Consider the following 18,487-nt stretch of genomic DNA (forward strand, 5'->3'; position numbering starts at 1 on the left):
GATTAAAGGTTTATATTCTTCCTAATCTCATTGAACGGGCGAGTGATTTTGGCATGGTTTATGATGCATATATATGGAGTGGGCTGTTTAAACATCCCCTACGCTGTAACATATTAGGATGTGTTCCCACTGAGTTTTCTGTTGTGTAACATTCATCGTGAAGTCTTAAACTAGCTTTGCCTCCTCGCAATGATATCTGCACTTTTAGAGTGAATTTTCATTTGAGTTAAGCCATATTCCCAGCTAAAGCATATCCCACAGATTTTGTAAGATCAGCAAATGTGACAGTCAGAAAAAGAAGCAAACTGTTGAGAATAAAAGTTGACAGCCATCAGCATGGGGGCTGAGGTATATATTTTGAACTGCTGCGTTAACGTTCTTAAAAAGACACCCACTTTCCCAGCCCCCCCCCCCCCCCATTTAAAGAGGAGTGCGTTCTTTCTTATTTTCTATGGCAAGTTTTTTATGCGTTATGGAGTCCCCGGATAGTTGTGCAAATTGCAATCTAAATCTGACACCATCCTATAGTCCCATCCGATCACCATAGTCACTCACATCCGTTATGAGTCGATCAATCATTGCTTTTAGACATGTGGAAGTAAGCATATTTTCGAATCCTTATTTATCGCACTCTGAGGATGTTTTGAGGTGGAAGATATTGGATTGTCTGATTTAGCTGCTTCAAAACCACAGACTGACCTCATCTTCCACAAGCCAAGCAAGTGGTACACGCTAAAGACCGTTCACAGTACCTGCCAAAGATGATCCACAGTGCTTATTTATTATATTTCATCCAAATATTGTTTGATACAAACAAAGAACATCATGTGCCAGAAACTGAGGTAGCTGTAAACTTTCCATGTATATTCATTGGAAGCTGTAGATTCATTTATAAAGAAAACAATTAATTCGAAAAAGGCATAGGAAATGGCCATGTTGTGATTTTTAAAAAAAATGGCAGACTCTTAAATAGAGGAACAGTTGGGAAGCGTGGGTGAGTTACTTTAAGGGAGACAACTGAGATGATTCCATTAGCAATTTTACCTTCTGTCCCTTTTTCTTGAGCTCCCACTTCCCTCCCACTACAGAAATTATCAGTTACTTCCTCTGTATATCCTGTTCTTGGTTCGTGGTTTCTTGGCATCAAAGGTACAATTATCAATTCACTGTCTTTACCTTGAAACTGCCACTGCATCAGTGATGGGCGAATTCCAGTACTTTGTTTTTGTCGTTGTTGACCTTAGATTTGTTTGATTGCAGTACGTACTCAATTTGTTCAGTGTACTTTGTAGGCCGACACTGGGGTAGTCTAAAAGTGAGGTATTGTTGATTATAGGTAGAAGGCCTCATTCAGTTTAGGCGGTCATGCTACAGATTGCTAAACACTTCTTTGTTGTCTTCCAATTATAGATTGAATATAGGAGGCGCTAAAATGCGTCCTTGCTTAAGGCTATGGTTGATAAATATTTGTAAGTCAATGTCAAATTGTTAGAGTTTTTTTATCCAGTTGTTGAAATTTAGGGTAATAATTGCTTTCAATAATTTACCTGTGGCTCCCAATTTAGTTTATTTTGCCCAAAGAAAGCCTCTATCAATGCTATCAAGTGCTTTCTTGAAATCAGGAAAGCACACATTTAGTTGCCTTCCTTTTGTAGTGCTTTATAACTATTAGGGACAAGGCCGCAACGTTTTCATTGGTTCCTCAATCAGTCTTAACACCACTTGGCCAATCCTCTGCTAGATGTAGGGCTGGTGTAAAACGTTATCCCCGATCCTCGTCTTGAAATTCCTTTGAATCCATCACCTCAGTTCATTTCCCCGTTCTTGGCAAATGTGTTGTACATTATTTATCACCATCAACCTTCTCATATCAATTTAAAAAGGGTAGAGTTAGTGGATGCACAGCATGTTTTTCTGTCTTTTTGTGGCACCCCATGCATCACCTCAGTTTATTTTTCTTCTGTAATTTGATGATCTTTACATCCTGTAATAATTATTTCCGATTTCATTAGTAGCCATATTTGTTGTTCTTCTGTTTATTCAATGTGGCAAGTTAGTTTTTTGCTGCCTTTGACCTTTACCATTTCAATTCAATCTTCAGAGTTTTTTGTAGTTGCTATTCAAACAGTACAGATATAATCGACATAGGAAAAGGAATAATAATGTTAATTCAGGGAACCCTTAAGTGGGTATAAAATCAGGGATAGGAAGAGAAAGAGGGGAAAAGCTAAAGAGAATAAAAAGTAAAAGAAAGCAAAACATTTAAAGCCATTTCTGATAATGTCTGAGGGGACTTTGAGGGCGTTTGTTCATATATTTTATTTTTGTACCCCGCAGTAAGTGCCCTGTTTATAGTGGTAGATAAGAGATCTTCCTCCTTTTATGTTTGCCTATTAGGTCGTAAATCCTCCATGTGGTGTGTATTAATACTTTTTTGGGGTTGGCACCCCTGTTTGCTGCAATTATTTGGCTGTGCCCTCGCCTGTGTCCATCGGTGTCATTTGGCATAAGTAGCAGGCCCCTTGTGTGCTTTCTTCTTTTTGATTGTTGCTGTTTTGCTTTTATCTTTTTAGCAGGGCTGTCTCAAGGTATTTTGGTACCCAAAGCAAGGTACTTTGTTGTATGCTAGGCAAGGTACCTTTTAGATGTGAGCCCCTTGTGGTTTCGGTTTTCTGTAGTAACCCCCTCTCCACCACCTGGATTAATTATCAAGACCTTTTCCTCTGGAATTTCTTTTCAGCCATCTTGCTCCAGAGGGTTCAATAAAGAACATGAGGTAAACTGAGAATGCCAGGAGTCCCCATTATGAAACATAAAGGACTGAGGTTTCTTGCCAAAACCTCCCTCCCATCCTATACACACTTAGATTAATTCCTTTAGCACTTGCCTACCACTTCTTTTACCTTATCTCACTGCTGACTGCCTTTGCAAGACCAGACAATCTTATAGTAGTCCGCATGGCCTCTAAACATGGGGCCACACGCCCTTTGGACTCTATACCTTTATCTTGTATGTATTGCTTTCATTCCCCTCTTTGATGTCCTCCATAAGTATTTCTTCTCTTTAATCCAACCCTGTCCAATTTGTCAGTCTTTCTCCTAATCATTCTGGGGCATAGAACAACCCTGGTTAAAGTGCGTTGTTGACATTAGTTTTCGAAAGGGGTCCTCGTAGATGTGATATGTAACATGTCCCCCTTTTCCGCTACTTTATATTAGGCAGGGTCGTACATGAAGTCTGTTGATTCAGCTTCTGGCAAATTAAAGTAAACACGTCCTATGTTTTTGAGGTGGAATGTAAGGATGTTGGTATTCTTTGGGTTAAAAGCAGGACAGATTAAGCACCCTTTTCAATGCTGTATTGTATTTTGCTTATGGGAGGTATGACTGCTCATGGCTATGTATGGAGATAGACGTACACTACATTTCACATAGTAAGATACATTCCAAACTACATTTTGATATATAGTGGCAGAGCAGCCCTTCCTGCCACTTGTCCAATGCTTAAAAATAACTGTGAAGTAAAAGTAAAATACAAAACGAAAGAAGGATGAAAAATGTACAGACTGTCTGGTCTTTCGTTGATTCATATGTGCCACCTATTGTTCCTGGCAGACATGGTGTCATTGTTTTTCAGACCTCTGTTTCGTATTACTCATGTTGTCCTGTGCAGTGATTGGAAATGGAGAACTTTCATCAGAATGGATTTTCCAGCACTAAGATGTTAGCGGCTCATAATGCAAGAAGACACCTGAAAATAGGCAGCCACGATTTTCCCTGAAATTGAAACATTCAAACTTCATTTGGAGTAATCTTTAAGCTCGACGCTGATATCAACCCAAATTCAGAGGAATGCCTTTTCCCCACAGTCTACTTGTAATTTGAAAATAACTTCACATATAGCTGAAATAATGCTGTCGCTGATAATGAGCAACGCAGTCTAGCAAGGTTAAGCTGTGTAAAATATTGTTCATTCTTTCCAGGGATCTTTGTGAAGTGACTTTTGATAGTTAAGTACATAGGGAAAGTTGGCTGATTTGTGCACATGATTACTAATGCAAATATAAAATTGCAGGTAAATGTATGCCCTATTTGCACCTACAGTTTCCTTTAATCAATAAACAACCCTATATAGTTTCCTCGTCCTAAATAGCATTGGACATTAATTCAGAAAAAGGTGGTGGGCTCTGCATCATTCCTTCCTCTTGAAAAATGATAGTCATTCGAGCTGTGGTGTAAAAATAAAAACTAATTTTTGCGCCGGGCATTCAGTTAAGTTGTCTCGAAATTTTCATTGTACGTGCTTATATTGTTAAACATGTTGTAACATTTCAAATAACGTATTATTGATTGAAAACCGGACCCTTCATTGAGTGGGGTGCTGTATTCAAAAAAATTATGTATTTTTTTTTTTTTTACAGGTGCACACATTCCGAGGACCCCACTGGTGCGAGTACTGTGCTAATTTCATGTGGGGCTTGATTGCTCAGGGAGTGAAATGTGCAGGTACCTTAAAGCCATTCTTTTGATTACATATTGTTTTCAAAATTCCGATGTTGTTAAAGTTCACATGATTGTTTAGCTGTTCCAAACATAGATTAATTATTGTCATATTTATTAATTAAAAGTGTTTTTTAAACTGCTCAAGAAAACTTTTCACTACAGACATTGCGTAGAACATAATTAAACATACCTTCTGAAGATCACCTGCCGGTGATTAATTTGTGCTGGGGTTTGCTGGTGCTTATTTTGCAGAGGCTGGATTCTGGCTCTCTCATGATTTCACAAACAGGGGATTTAAGCCAGTCCTTCGCTCAAAGCCCAAGCTGGTATACGCCACAATATACCTGTCACAGGGCCCAAAGTCACAATCCATCTGTCATCAATTGGCAGTACTATTGTCACTCAACACCCCCAAGTTAGGAGAGTTATAGAGAGAGACGTTCTGTACACAGTGATGCTGGTTCACACACATTTGACCAGGTGTCTCCCATCGGCTGATTAGAGGACCTGGTTGGAGGGTTCGATGGATCACACCAAACCCAGGGCTCTCATCAGTGTTTTAGTGTATCTCTCCTGCCTGCCCTGCCAATAATGTCAATGGAGGACTGTCTGGCCTGCCAAGCCCGAACATGGCCTCTATTAGTCTGTCCATCATCAGCCTCTAGCAACTTGCAGCTGGAGTACACAACAGCCACTGCATACTCTGGCCAGTGCCCAGCACTCATGACAGCAGCACAAGTGATAAGACCATTTGGTTGAAGGTCTGTGCAGGCACAGACCATGGTATCTTGTGGGTGTAGTAGTACACCGGTTAGTTGCACCGCTCGCTCGATGCTGGTAGTTGGACCTGTCAGTCTTAGACTGCTCTTCCCCAAACTTTTAGCCTTTTAGTTGGCATTTTCCTACTTTAGCCATTTAGTGCCTGTAGCCTGTTGCTGGTCACATGACTGGGTGTAGCTGACAGGCTTTGTGTATTCCTCCATTCCTCCTAGACAGCCACACACAATAGGGAGCTTAGGTGTGCCTGGATGGGCCATCATTGGCAGAATGTGAGGGAGGAGCTTGGCACAGCCCCACTTACACCTGAACTAGGCTGTGTCCTCCCTCCACACAAAGTGCTGCATACCCCCTGCAGTTAGTCTGATGCTACGACAGGGGACGCAGGATGACTGGGGACTTCAAATGGAAACCTAGTAGCTTCTTCCCCACTTCAAGGGCACATCTTAGTATAAATACTGTATCTCAGACAACACCACTTAAGTACTCTTTTGGACCCGTGGATAATCTGCCAGGAAGAAGGACTGCTGTCCTGCTACAAGGATTGCCACTCTGCTGGTCTGCTGCTCTGAAGGAACTGCTGCCCTGCTGTGCTGACCTGCTGCCCTCTTGCCTGGGTGAGAAGGACTGACCCTGCAACTCTTAAACCTAGAACCCAGAGTGATTCCGAGGGGCTAGTTGGCTGCCCTCCTGATCTCAAGCCTCAGGGACATAACATGCTTCCAACAACCTAGCACCTGTAACTGGACTCTGCCATCTGTGAGTCTACCCTGCCAAGTGGTGCTACCCCAGTCCTGGACCCTTGGAAATGGGCTTAAGGAGCTTGCCGGCCTCTGGGGACCCAGCTGAACTGATGTATCTCTGCTGCTGCATGAATTAGACCTGTCCCAAAGACTCACATTGCCTGCGAAGGCCGCACTGCCTTCGTAACCGCCACTGCATGACACATCCTTGACGCAGGCCTTTGTCAACGACCGCCTCAATGACGACAGACTCAGCATTGCATCCTCTCAGCTCTTAGGGACCAAAGCATCGCACCAAATGCACACCGCATCCTTGATTATAGACTTCACATTGCAAGCCCCACCGACTAGATAATAGACAACGATGCAGGCCCTTGAATCACAGCCTCGCTGCATCTTGGAACTGATGCATCGCCTCATCTGAGCGACTCATCTTCAACACGAATACACGTAGCACTCCGCAAACCAGAATTCCAGGCACTTTCTCCATCAGGCCTAATTGGGTCCTTGTACCCGGCCCGTGCTCCATTGAGGTTGGCCTGAACTTGTGACTTTGTCCCAGTCGAAGCGACCAGATACCAACAGTTGCTGCTTTATGCTTTTGATGCTATGTTTTCTAAAAATATTTAAAATTGAATATCTCCGATTCTACTAATTGGATTTTTGTCATTTTTTTTATTCATTAAAAATGTCCCTAGTTTTCGAACTCTGTTGTGTTCTCCTTTTCTGGTGTTCACTGTTAGAAGTGTTACACACATTCTATACACATTCCCTCTGAGTTAAGCCTGACTGCTCTCTGCCAAGCTACTTGAGGATTTGAGCACAGGCTAATTTGGGGCTTGCTTGCAACTTCACCCTGAGAAGAATTGTGGTTGCTGCTTGAGAAGGGTTTTATCCCCCTTAGCCAATAACTCAATTTTTTACACTGGCAAAATCAAGTGACCCAGCAAAATGGCTGGCCATGATGGGCATGGCACTCCACCCACATCTGAACAAAGAAGTCTTGCCAGCCCAGTGCCCACGCACTTACCCTGCAGTTTGATAAACAGTCCAGATGAACGTGCTGCCTTTGCCATGCTCTCAGATGAGAGAAGTGTATGAAGATCTTCTTACCTAAATCCCTGTTGGTGATCTAATAGTAGCTGTCAAGTTTTCTAAATGCATGTGTGACATTTCTATCCTGTCTGCTTGTGACATTTACATGACTCGTGTGACACTTAGAGTGCCACTTTTTGCAGGCAAGCAGAAAAGGGGTGCAGTGCTGAGATCATAAAGTCATATGTTTGGTTGCATTACACGACGCCACACTGCAATATAAAAAGCAAAGAGAGCCTGACCTACTTGTGATATGGGACACATCTAAAGTTAACCCATATCAGATTCCAGCCTCCGTTCCTTATTTGTAGCATAAACACTTGCTGCTTTGTGACAGTGAAAAGGTTGAATACAAAATAACTTTGTTATATTTTTTCACTATATACTGATAGCTCATGTTGCTACACGTACGGCGTGAGTATTTTCCAAAATTGTCATATTTTTATTTAGATGTTTGTTCTGATTTTCTCGTTCTGTATACTGAACTACCAGACTTGCTATGATATTTACATACAAAACGGATTTTTGGCTTAGGCACGTTTGCAAACCTTTCATTCCTAGAAATCCACTGAAACCCACTGTTACCAGTTATTATATGATTGCTACGCTCTCAAAGACAATACAACTAGTTGCGTTGGCTTCCAGTGGCACATTGCCATTTTAGTTAAAACATTGAATCCTTTCAATTTAATCTGGTTACATTTCTAAGACGTTGTTTAATAAGGAGTTTCTGATTTGGGTAGTTTTTTGGGATTTTTTTTTAATTCTTATTTAAAAAGCACTTTGTTCTTCAATGGAGAAGAAACATTTCCACCTTCTTATCAGCAAATGTCTCACACAAGTATATGTGGCACAAGCAGAGTGTCATCTTGTTTTATTTGCAAACCCCGTGAGTATTGGGTAATACTGGGTTTTGCAAAGCCACTTACCTGTTGATTGAATTTTGATGCTTTGCATTTAAGTATCAACAAATCCATGAAATACTCAAGCTTTTAAGAAAGTAAAAATTTCAGGGAAGAACAACATTTCAGAAAGAGCGGAGGAGGAAGATCCGTTTTTTTAGCTGTTGAAATATAAGAGACTGACCAATTTGTTATATCACCCGAGGTCTTCCCTTCCCATCCAACAAGAAGCAGCATGGAAGTGCGCACTGGCAATCATATCAAAAGGGCTGTTCATGCATTGGCAAGTGCTGTCCTAAGATTATTGAGCCCTGCCCTCAAGTACTGTCAGGTCTACAAAATAATGCTGTGTTGAAAGACCTAAAGCATATTATTTTCCCTGACATTGCCATGGTTTAGTACCTATAACAAAAACACATATGTATAGAGAAAGATAAGTATGTGTGCAGTGGATATCCAGAACATGTAAGTTGTTACTCATTGATTGCTTGAATAGCTGCTGCAAAATTTAACAAGTCAAAGGGATTTTGAACGGTCGCAGAAATTTATTGACAGAGCATATATGTTTGAAGAGAAGGACATAGGGTAATGGGTATTACTAAAATGTAGTTAAGTGAGTGAAATTGAATGTCTTTATCAAATATAGAGCGACTTAAAAAATTGAAATGTAATCTGTGGTGATGGTGATAGATGTAGTAATCAAGGTGTAACTATCAGAATAGTAAATGAGTGGAAGGTTACCCCTGAGTACTTTTAGGCCTAAGAGGAGGGGAAAACGACAAATGAATAGAGAAAGACCTCTTATCTGACCTATCTTTTTCCTGTGGGAGTTAATCTCTCATATATTACACAAGCCCCCACGTTATCACAGTTACTCAAAAACCATTTTAATTTCTTTATGTATCATTTTATTTACTTTTTTATATATAAAATTAGAGACAAAAATATACATAACGATATATTCACAATTATCATATAATCATCTGATTCACATGTAAAACATACACTTTGTTTCCTCAAAGATTAGATGGCATACTTGTATAGAAACAAGAGTTTTTGTTTAGAGACCCCACAAAAATAGGAAAAGGGATTATAAGAAAGACATCACATGCACATTCTCACTTCTCATTCACTCCTACATACTACCAAACATTCTCCGCCAATCACTTTTCATTAAAAACCAACAAACCCTCCCTGAATTGAGATCCTACTTGGATAATGCTACAGGCAAAATTAATCTCTATCCACAAGATTTTAGCACTTATTACGATGCCCTCAAATTCTGAGGTCGTAAGGTTTTTAAATCTGATTCTTCTGAGGATCTCTTCAGAGTGTGGTTGTTGTGTCTGGTCGGTCGACGTACGTTTCGGAGACTGACTGTGTCTCCTTCTTCAGGACCAAAACATTTCTTCCAGAACTCACAGAAATTCTGCGTAGTAAAAGAATGGGGTTCTCTCTGCAGAGAAAGAAATTTATGAGAGTAACTGGGGGGGATTTGGATTACAAAAAAAAATCCAGCAACTAGGTAGTTAAATGCTCTTGCTTAGTTAGAGCTAGAAAAAGTTTTATAAAACATCACTGTGTCGTTTCAAACAGTAGTTTAAGACAAAAATGAAAGGGATAGTGCCCAAGTTATGAGTTACCCAATAGTGCCGCTAAATACAAAAAGATTTTCGTGTCATAGAGAGATTTAGAAACACCATAAGCTAAATAGCAGAGATAGAGAAATCTGAGAGAGGGCATTTACGTGCTATTCTCCTACATGTATTGATCGGAATTGCGTCTGTTATCCCGACATCTGTTCTGGGCTTCTACTGCTCTGACGGGGACTGTGATATTTACAAGGTCTAAAAGATTAAAAGATGATAGCATTATGCTCGCCGGTTTTATGCTAGACTTCATGGCTGTACTGTAACGGAACACATATGTGTAGTTATCTCACCCTTAATGGCTATATGGTGTTTATCTTGGTACGTGGGGCCATGGCTCATTTATACATGTCGCCCGTTCAAGAATACAGCCAGATCGATTAACAACACCACATCTGGTCGTTTATTCCAATTCCATCTAGAAATGAAAATTACAGGTATTTGTGTCTCAGGCATGCTAGCCAACAAAGTTCGGCAGCCAGGGATTTGGAGTGGAATACTCAGTGCTGCTTACCTAAATTTGTTTCAATGCAGTGAACTTCAGTGCTGTACGTAAAAGCTGTCTCCATGCAGAGTTGATATCATAGATGTCCGTTATTCAATCTAAATGGCAGGGAGAGCCAACGCGTCATTAACACAATCTAGTCGATTGGTTGACGATGTTATTTTTGAAAAAGCTAAAACTGGGTATACATTAGCTAGTCGTCAACTAGTACCGTGTTGCTGATATTGACATGTCTACTAGGCATAAGGATAGTTCTAGGTATATTTACTAGTATTGAAGATGAGCATGGCGCGCGCTATATGCAAGTCTAGGGGACACATAAGTGTGTAACAGCAATATATAGGAGGCATGTGGCCATATCGTATACTTTAGTTAAATATAATGAGGACCTGCTGCAATTGTATATTAAAACACGCAAACAGCGTGACTCTCATTGAAAATAAACTGTTGGTGTCGGTAATGCTCCTGCTTCCTAGTCAGTTATATGCAAACTGGTAAGTTATTACACTTGAAAATAATTTAAAGTCAGCCATCTCCTGTTGTAATATACACGCTGGAAGATCACGGAGAATAAGCTGAACCAAAGTGTCTGAAACGAAACTCTACGATATTTTCTGTTTGCTTCTAATGGTTAAGGTGTAGGGCCTAATCTTGTTCTTACCTCCCAACTGGCGTTGCTTTCCGTGTTCTTCATCACCGAGTGTACAAATCACTAATGCGATGAGAGCCGTGTGTTTATTTGGTAACGCTAATGATCACGTGTTACTACGTGAGATTAGAGTGGCGTGCACGTACGTATAGTGGAGATCGCCCGATTGTCTAAATCAGCGCCATCTTTGAATGGTGTTTATAAGCTAATGAGGGTAAGTGGTGTTTGGTATTTGGACTAGGTGGATGCCAGGACTGATATATTCAAAATCTGTAAATACAGATATGTATTTTACGGCTTGGTAAAAGGCGTGGTCAGACAAACATATACTTGTACAAGCCGTTTGTTTATTTGTACCAGAGCTGACTGGGAGGGACTGACCAGGCGGATTCTGGTCAGGGTAGACGGGACAGTTGTACTGATCCCCGATATAATAGTGAAACTACTACTACATTACATACGTGACCAAAAAGATCAGTGGCCGGAGACTATTGTAAGTGCCATCTTGGAATGGTTTAAAGAGATCTAAGCATGAAGGCAGATCTCACAGTGCGGTATGCCATTAACCTGGAACTAGTGTGAGAGCCATCTTGGTGTGGTTACCGAACAAATGTATTGGAAGGCAAGTCCTCACAGTGTTGTAATTTTTGTATTGCTGGTGCCAAAGTACAAATTCGCAGACAAATTATGGAGAACTGAGTGTTATGGGCGGTATCAGAATTATTCTGTAACTAACCACAATATCTCCTCGTTCAGGCCTTTGCGTACAGTGTCCAAATGAAAGGTCCAGAATGTTTCGCGCTGTTTTCTGTTTTTTGCTGGATCCTTTCCTGGTATAATCTTAACCTTTTCCAAGATGGTCCATGTTATTTCTGTTTCCTTATGGTTACAATCAAGGTAATGTTTAACCAAGGGCGCTTGTATCTTTTTTGTTCTTATTGCTGATTTGTGTTCTGAGAGCCTCAGCCGAAACTCTCTGGATGTTTCCCCTATGTAACCCAGCCCACATGGGCATAGTATCAAATAGATGACATTTGAGCTCCTACAGTTGGTCATCTGTTGTAGTCTTCCTGATTTTTCGCCATATGTCCAGGTTTGTGAAACTATGGCATGTTCACATGCGTGGCAATTACCGCATCGGTGGTTGCCTGCTGGTAGGGGTTTCCCATCCAAGGTGGTTTGTCTTGTCTTATTGTGTAGTTGAAACCTACTATGGACCAGTTTGTCTTTGAGATTAGCATTTCTCCGGAAGGCTACTATGGGTTTGTGTATGGTGGTGTCATCGTTGATGTTCAAGATTTTCCAGTTTTTGTCCAAAACCTGTTTGATTTTATGATTGATATTTGAATGGTCTACCACGCATACTAATTTGTCTGTTTTCTCTTTTGGTTCATTATTAATGAGGGCATCTCTGTTGTAATATTTCGCCCGTTTGAGTGACTGACGTATCAGTCTTCTCGGGTAGCCTCTAAGCAGCAGTCGTTCTTGGAGAGAATTAGCATGCACCATGAATTCTGTGATGTTGGTACAGTTTCTCCTAATTCTAAGAAACTCCCCAAAGGGGATAGAGTCTTTTTGACATGGTGGGTGGTAACTCGTATGCTCTAGAATGGTATTTTTAGCTGTTGGTTTCCTATATAGGCTAACTTCTAGTTGTCCTTGGTTGCCTATAATCCAAATATCTAGAAATTCAAGTCTGTCTACGGAATATTTGCCAGTGAATTTTAGATTCTGATCATTCAAATTTAGCCAGGATATGAAATCCAAAAGGTCGGATTCTTGGCCTGTCCAAATAAAAAAGATATCGTCTATAAACCGGTGCCACTGTGTAATATTTTCAAAAAAAGGTGCGATCTCATTGAAGATATGTTTGCGCTCGAATTCCCCCATAAAGATATTAGCTACACTTGGAGCACAGGAAGCCCCCATGCTCGTACCTTTTATTTGTTGATAAAGGTCTTGTCTGAACTCAAAATAGTTGTTTTGTAACACAATTTGGAGACATTCCAGAATAAAGACATCGGGTCTATCCCCAGGTATCCTGGCCAAGAGGGCTGCCACCGCCTCTATAGCCTGGTCCTGGGGAATGTTTGTGTATAAAGATTCGATGTCCAAGGTGACAAGTAATTGTGTCTTACAGTTGAAGGGTTTGTGTTCCAGTGTAGCGATCATGTGTCCTGTATCTTTAATGTATGGTGTGTACTGGGTGGTGAGTGGGCAAAGAAAAGTATCTACATATTTAGACAGTGGTTCCGTACAGGAGTTTATAGAGGAAATGATGGGTCTAAGGGGTGGGTCCAGGATGTCTTTATGGGTTTTCGGAACTCCGTAAATTGCTGGTGTCACAGTGTTAGTTCTGTTAAGGTACTCTAGTTCCTTCTGGCAAATGTATCCATCTGCAAATGCCTTAGTTGTTACAGTATTTATCAGGGTCTTAAGTTGATCTAGAGACCTCATGCTAGATTTTTTGTAATGTTCCGGCTTACTTAGCATGTTGTTGATTTTATCCACATACTTTGTTGTATCCAGAACTACAATACCCCCTGCTTTGTCACACGGTTTTATTGTAATGTTAGAGTTGTTCTGCAGATTCTCTAAGGCCTCCCTTTCGTTGGCAGTCAGATTAGGGATGGGTTTCGGGATGAATTTAGTTATCTTCTGAAGTTCTTTGATAACAGTTTTCTCAAAAATGTTTACCTCAGGGCCCACCATGTCTAAGGTTGGTGTGAAGGTGGATGGAAGTTTGCACCCAGAATAGTTAAGTTCTGGCTCCATCATGGTGGTAGAGGCAAAGAACTTCGCTAGTCTTATCTTGCGAAAGAAAGAGAACATGTCATGATTGAGTCTGAACCGGTTGAGCTGCGTACTCGGGACAAACGAGAGTCCCCTGCTTAGGAGTTTGATTTCATCTTGGGAAAGGATATGCTCCGATAGGTTAAAAATAGGAATCTGTTCGTTGTTTTTAGATGGTAATTCTATGCTCTCCAGTACTGTTGGTTTCTCGTACGTAAGTACGGCTGTGGATGTTGAGGCTCCATCGGTTGGTAAAAGTTCCGATCTGGCCTCGGATATCTCACCCTGGCTCTCCCTCTGCCCCTGGATAAAAAAGGAGAATTGGACTGAGATCTAGGGTACTGGTTGGGAAAGCGTCCTCGTTGGTTCCTATCGTCATAGTTGTATCCTTCTCCTAACCCTTGTATGTCAGGATCTGAGTCAGATGAGGTAGTATCTGAGAAAGTTACTCTTTTGCCTCGTCTTACTGGAAGTGAATTATATTGATCTTGTTCTGACGGTCCTTCTTGATAGTAATTACTGACTAGATAGGGGTATATTTTTTCCTGTGAAAACCACCTAATATCTTTCTTGAGCTTGTCAGTTTTTTTCTTTACTAGATATTCTTCAAACTCCTGTATTTCCTGATTGATATGCAGCAGCTTAGCCTTAGCATCATCTAAGGCTGTGCTTGTCTTTAGTTTGTTTTCTAGATCAGTAATTTCTTGGTTAAGGATAAGGATCATTTCCCGTACCGTCTCCACAATGAGTAGCATCCAATCTCTGGAGCATCGATTAGCGATGTAAGACCATCGCTCCAGAAATTTGCGTACTTCTACAAAGAGTGCTGGCACATTTCTCACTCTCAGACCGGATGGTATCGTTCCTGCCTTAAGGTACTCTAACATAAAGAAGGCATGGGACTCCATCCTTTTAGCCTTCTTTCTCAGATTCAATAGTTTGGTCCATTCACTGTTACTATTGTCAAAAGTACTTATATTTGTACTACTACTACCTGATATTTGTCCAATCATGGTGGCAAAGTCATCATCAGAGAAACCGAACGTTTTTAGGCCCTCCATATTGTTTCGAATATTGAAAATAGAAAGAGTGTAAGAAGAAATAAAAGAAAAAGTGGACGAGAAACTTTGTTATATTTAACTGGACAAAAGTAGAAACGAGTAGTGATGCTCAACTGTGAAACAAAGATTCACATTCGCGCCATGCTCATCTTCAATACTAGTAAATATACCTAGAACTATCCTTATGCCTAGTAGACATGTCAATATCAGCAACACGGTACTAGTTGACGACTAGCTAATGTATACCCAGTTTTAGCTTTTTCAAAAATAACATCGTCAACCAATCGACTAGATTGTGTTAATGACGCGTTGGCTCTCCCTGCCATTTAGATTGAATAACGGACATCTATGATATCAACTCTGCATGGAGACAGCTTTTACGTACAGCACTGAAGTTCACTGCATTGAAACAAATTTAGGTAAGCAGCACTGAGTATTCCACTCCAAATCCCTGGCTGCCGAACTTTGTTGGCTAGCATGCCTGAGACACAAATACCTGTAATTTTCATTTCTAGATGGAATTGGAATAAACGACCAGATGTGGTGTTGTTAATCGATCTTGCTGTATTCTTGAACGGGCGACATGTATAAATGAGCCATGGCCCCACGTACCAAGATAAACACCATATAGCCATTAAGGGTGAGATAACTACACATATGTGTTCCGTTACAGTACAGCCATGAAGTCTAGCATAAAACCGGCGAGCATAATGCTATCATCTTTTAATCTTTTAGACCTTGTAAATATCACAGTCCCCGTCAGAGCAGTAGAAGCCCAGAACAGATGTCGGGATAACAGACGCAATTCCGATCAATACATGTAGGAGAATAGCACGTAAATGCCCTCTCTCAGATTTCTCTATCTCTGCTATTTAGCTTATGGTGTTTCTAAATCTCTCTATGACACGAAAATCTTTTTGTATTTAGCGGCACTATTGGGTAACTCATAACTTGGGCACTATCCCTTTCATTTTTGTCTTAAACTACTGTTTGAAACGACACAGTGATGTTTTATAAAACTTTTTCTAGCTCTAACTAAGCAAGAGCATTTAACTACCTAGTTGCTGGATTTTTTTTTGTAATCCAAATCCCCCCCAGTTACTCTCATAAATTTCTTTCTCTGCAGAGAGAACCCCATTCTTTTACTACGCAGAATTTCTGTGAGTTCTGGAAGAAATGTTTTGGTCCTGAAGAAGGAGACACAGTCAGTCTCCGAAACGTACGTCGACCGACCAGACACAACAACCACACTCTGAAGAGATCCTCAGAAGAATCAGATTTAAAAACCTTACGACCTCAGAATTTGAGGGCATCGTAATAAGTGCTAAAATCTTGTGGATAGAGATTAATTTTGCCTGTAGCATTATCCAAGTAGGATCTCAATTCAGGGAGGGTTTGTTGGTTTTTAATGAAAAGTGATTGGCGGAGAATGTTTGGTAGTATGTAGGAGTGAATGAGAAGTGAGAATGTGCATGTGATGTCTTTCTTATAATCCCTTTTCCTTTTTTTGTGGGGTCTCTAAACAAAAACTCTTGTTTCTATACAAGTATGCCATCTAATCTTTGAGGAAACAAAGTGTATGTTTTACATGTGAATCAGATGATTATATGATAATTGTGAATATATCGTTATGTATATTTTTGTCTCTAATTTTATATATAAAAAAGTAAATAAAATGATACATAAAGAAATTAAAATGGTTTTTGAGTAACTGTGATAACGTGGGGGCTTGTGTAATATATGAGAGATTAACTCCCACAGGAAAAAGATAGGTCAGATAAGAGGTCTTTCTCTATTCAACTATCAGAATAGTAGCTACACATTTGTTAGGTAGCTTTAAAATGCTGAATTCTTAATAGTAGCAGAAGACAGGCTATCATAAGTTTTCCTATTGTTTTATATATTAATTTACCCAGACCATGAGTAAATACAATTATTACAATAAACCTGGCCTCCAATTTTTCATAAGGCAGTCTGTGCCAGTGTGGTCTTTTGTATGATGCAAGAAATACAAGAAAAGTAAACTTGCGTCTTGGTGGAAACACTCCAAATGCGTTTAGGAAAATGAGTGTTTCTTTTTTCTCACTCTTTAACAACCAACCATTCAGAGAACAGCAAAGTCCTGTATGTCCGAAAAGACCCTAAAAGATATAGGTCAATATCTACTGTGCACTTCTTATTAGAGACCTCATAGAAAGCGACAACAATATAACTACGGGATTATTGTGACTTGCACAGGATACGGGGAAAAATGGGAACTCTAGCATTAATCTGTGTAGGGAAATGAAACTGGCTTTAAAAGACACCAACTCCTCCTGTTTGGAGAACAGGGATGAAGATGAAACTGCATTTCGTATGCCACTTGACTGATCTGCAATCTTCAGCACCCTTGTCCCTATAGTGATAGATTTGGCATAGAAAGATGGCTGGGGTGTCAGAGGCAGGTCGTATATGGTTGGCCGATTTCTGAATATTCTTATGTCCAGGGTTGTGGCCGATGAGGATGAATAATCATCATCATAAGTGGAATGCCAGAAGAGTGTCACCTTTCAACATTTGTATGTATCAGGTCAGTTCAACCATTACATCACTTATTAATTGATGGTAAAAATAATATTTCACAACTGTGTTGACATTATCCCTTTAATCTTCAATTTAATTTCGGATGTCCTCCTAAGCCTCCATATAACACAATGTTAATTAGTGGGCTGCCTTGCTGGCCGGTGGTCAATGCCCATTGTTGCTCTAACTCTTTTGCTTCTACGAGTTGTATAATTGTATACGTTGCCTTTCCCTTATGCTGTCATGCATTGGTCCTTATAACTCCACCCTTTCTTTCCCTTATCCACCCTGGTTTTCTTCAGTCCTTTGTATTTTTTAGTTCATTCCGTGTATTATTACTTTTCACTTGTGGAACTGCTATAATGTATCTAGCTCCAAATGCCAATAAATAAAAGTTTTAAAAAAATCTTCCGTTTAATAAAGGATCCTGAAACAGTCTAAACATCTATTGATACAATATTCCTAAACATTGAACAGTAGATGGATGCCTTAGCTCAACTTTAGTGAGAATCACACTGTATTCTGCTGATAGTCACAGATGTATTTTAAGAAGGAGGAACTAAAACGGATGACTTTTCTTCAATCAGGGTTATGCACAAATTAGACCATAGTGACAAGCTTAAGAATTTGGGAGACTACTTTGATTCATGCATTACATATAAGAAAACATGCTGAAATTCCAAGGCACTCAGTACTTCAACACTATAGCTGGTTTGAATATCCCATATAGTGAACAATGTTTGCCAACATCCATGAAGTTCATGTTGGCTTCCAGTTGAAGTTGAAATAACATTCAAACCTTTATTCTGACATAGAAAACTTTCTATGGGAATGCTCCGATGTATCTGAAGAAAAGATTGCCATTTTTTCTATCCCCACCAGTGACTAAAAAGCCAAAGGAGGGAGGTAGGTTTTTTCCCCATTCAAGCAAGTACTTTGTGGGATAAGCTGACTGGTGAAATAAGATCAAAAGAACAGGTGGTGACATTACAGAGAATATAAATGATATATTTATAATGGCTGATTTGCTGCTTGAGTCCTTTATAAGCACTTACCTTCATGTTGGATTATTCGTGGTAGACAAAAAAAAGAAATATATATGTAAAAATGAGTCAAAGTGCTGTTACCAAGTAGCAAGGAGCAAAATTCCGTTTGCAGTAAAGTCCTGTTGGACTGTGAACATAAACTGAAATTATGCTGTCTGAGAAATAGATAATCAGTTAAGCTACCGAGACCAAAGAATGTTATT

The 18,487-nt window shown here is 40.0% G+C and overlaps 1 protein-coding gene across 1 annotated transcript in view; it reads left to right on the forward strand.

Moving 5' to 3' along the window:
- The window catches only part of CHN1 (chimerin 1), a 365,572-nt gene that overhangs the window by 282,056 nt on the left and 65,029 nt on the right, over nucleotides 1-18,487 (forward strand). The window contains exon 8 of the mRNA XM_085645250.1: nucleotides 4,421-4,505. Within this exon, the coding sequence (XP_085501376.1) occupies nucleotides 4,421-4,505 (85 nt within the window). The remainder of the gene's footprint in view (nucleotides 1-4,420; nucleotides 4,506-18,487) is intronic.

Source organism: Triturus cristatus, chromosome 3_1 (assembly GCF_964204655.1).
Source record: "Triturus cristatus chromosome 3_1, aTriCri1.1, whole genome shotgun sequence".
Lineage (NCBI taxonomy): Eukaryota > Metazoa > Chordata > Amphibia > Caudata > Salamandridae > Triturus > Triturus cristatus.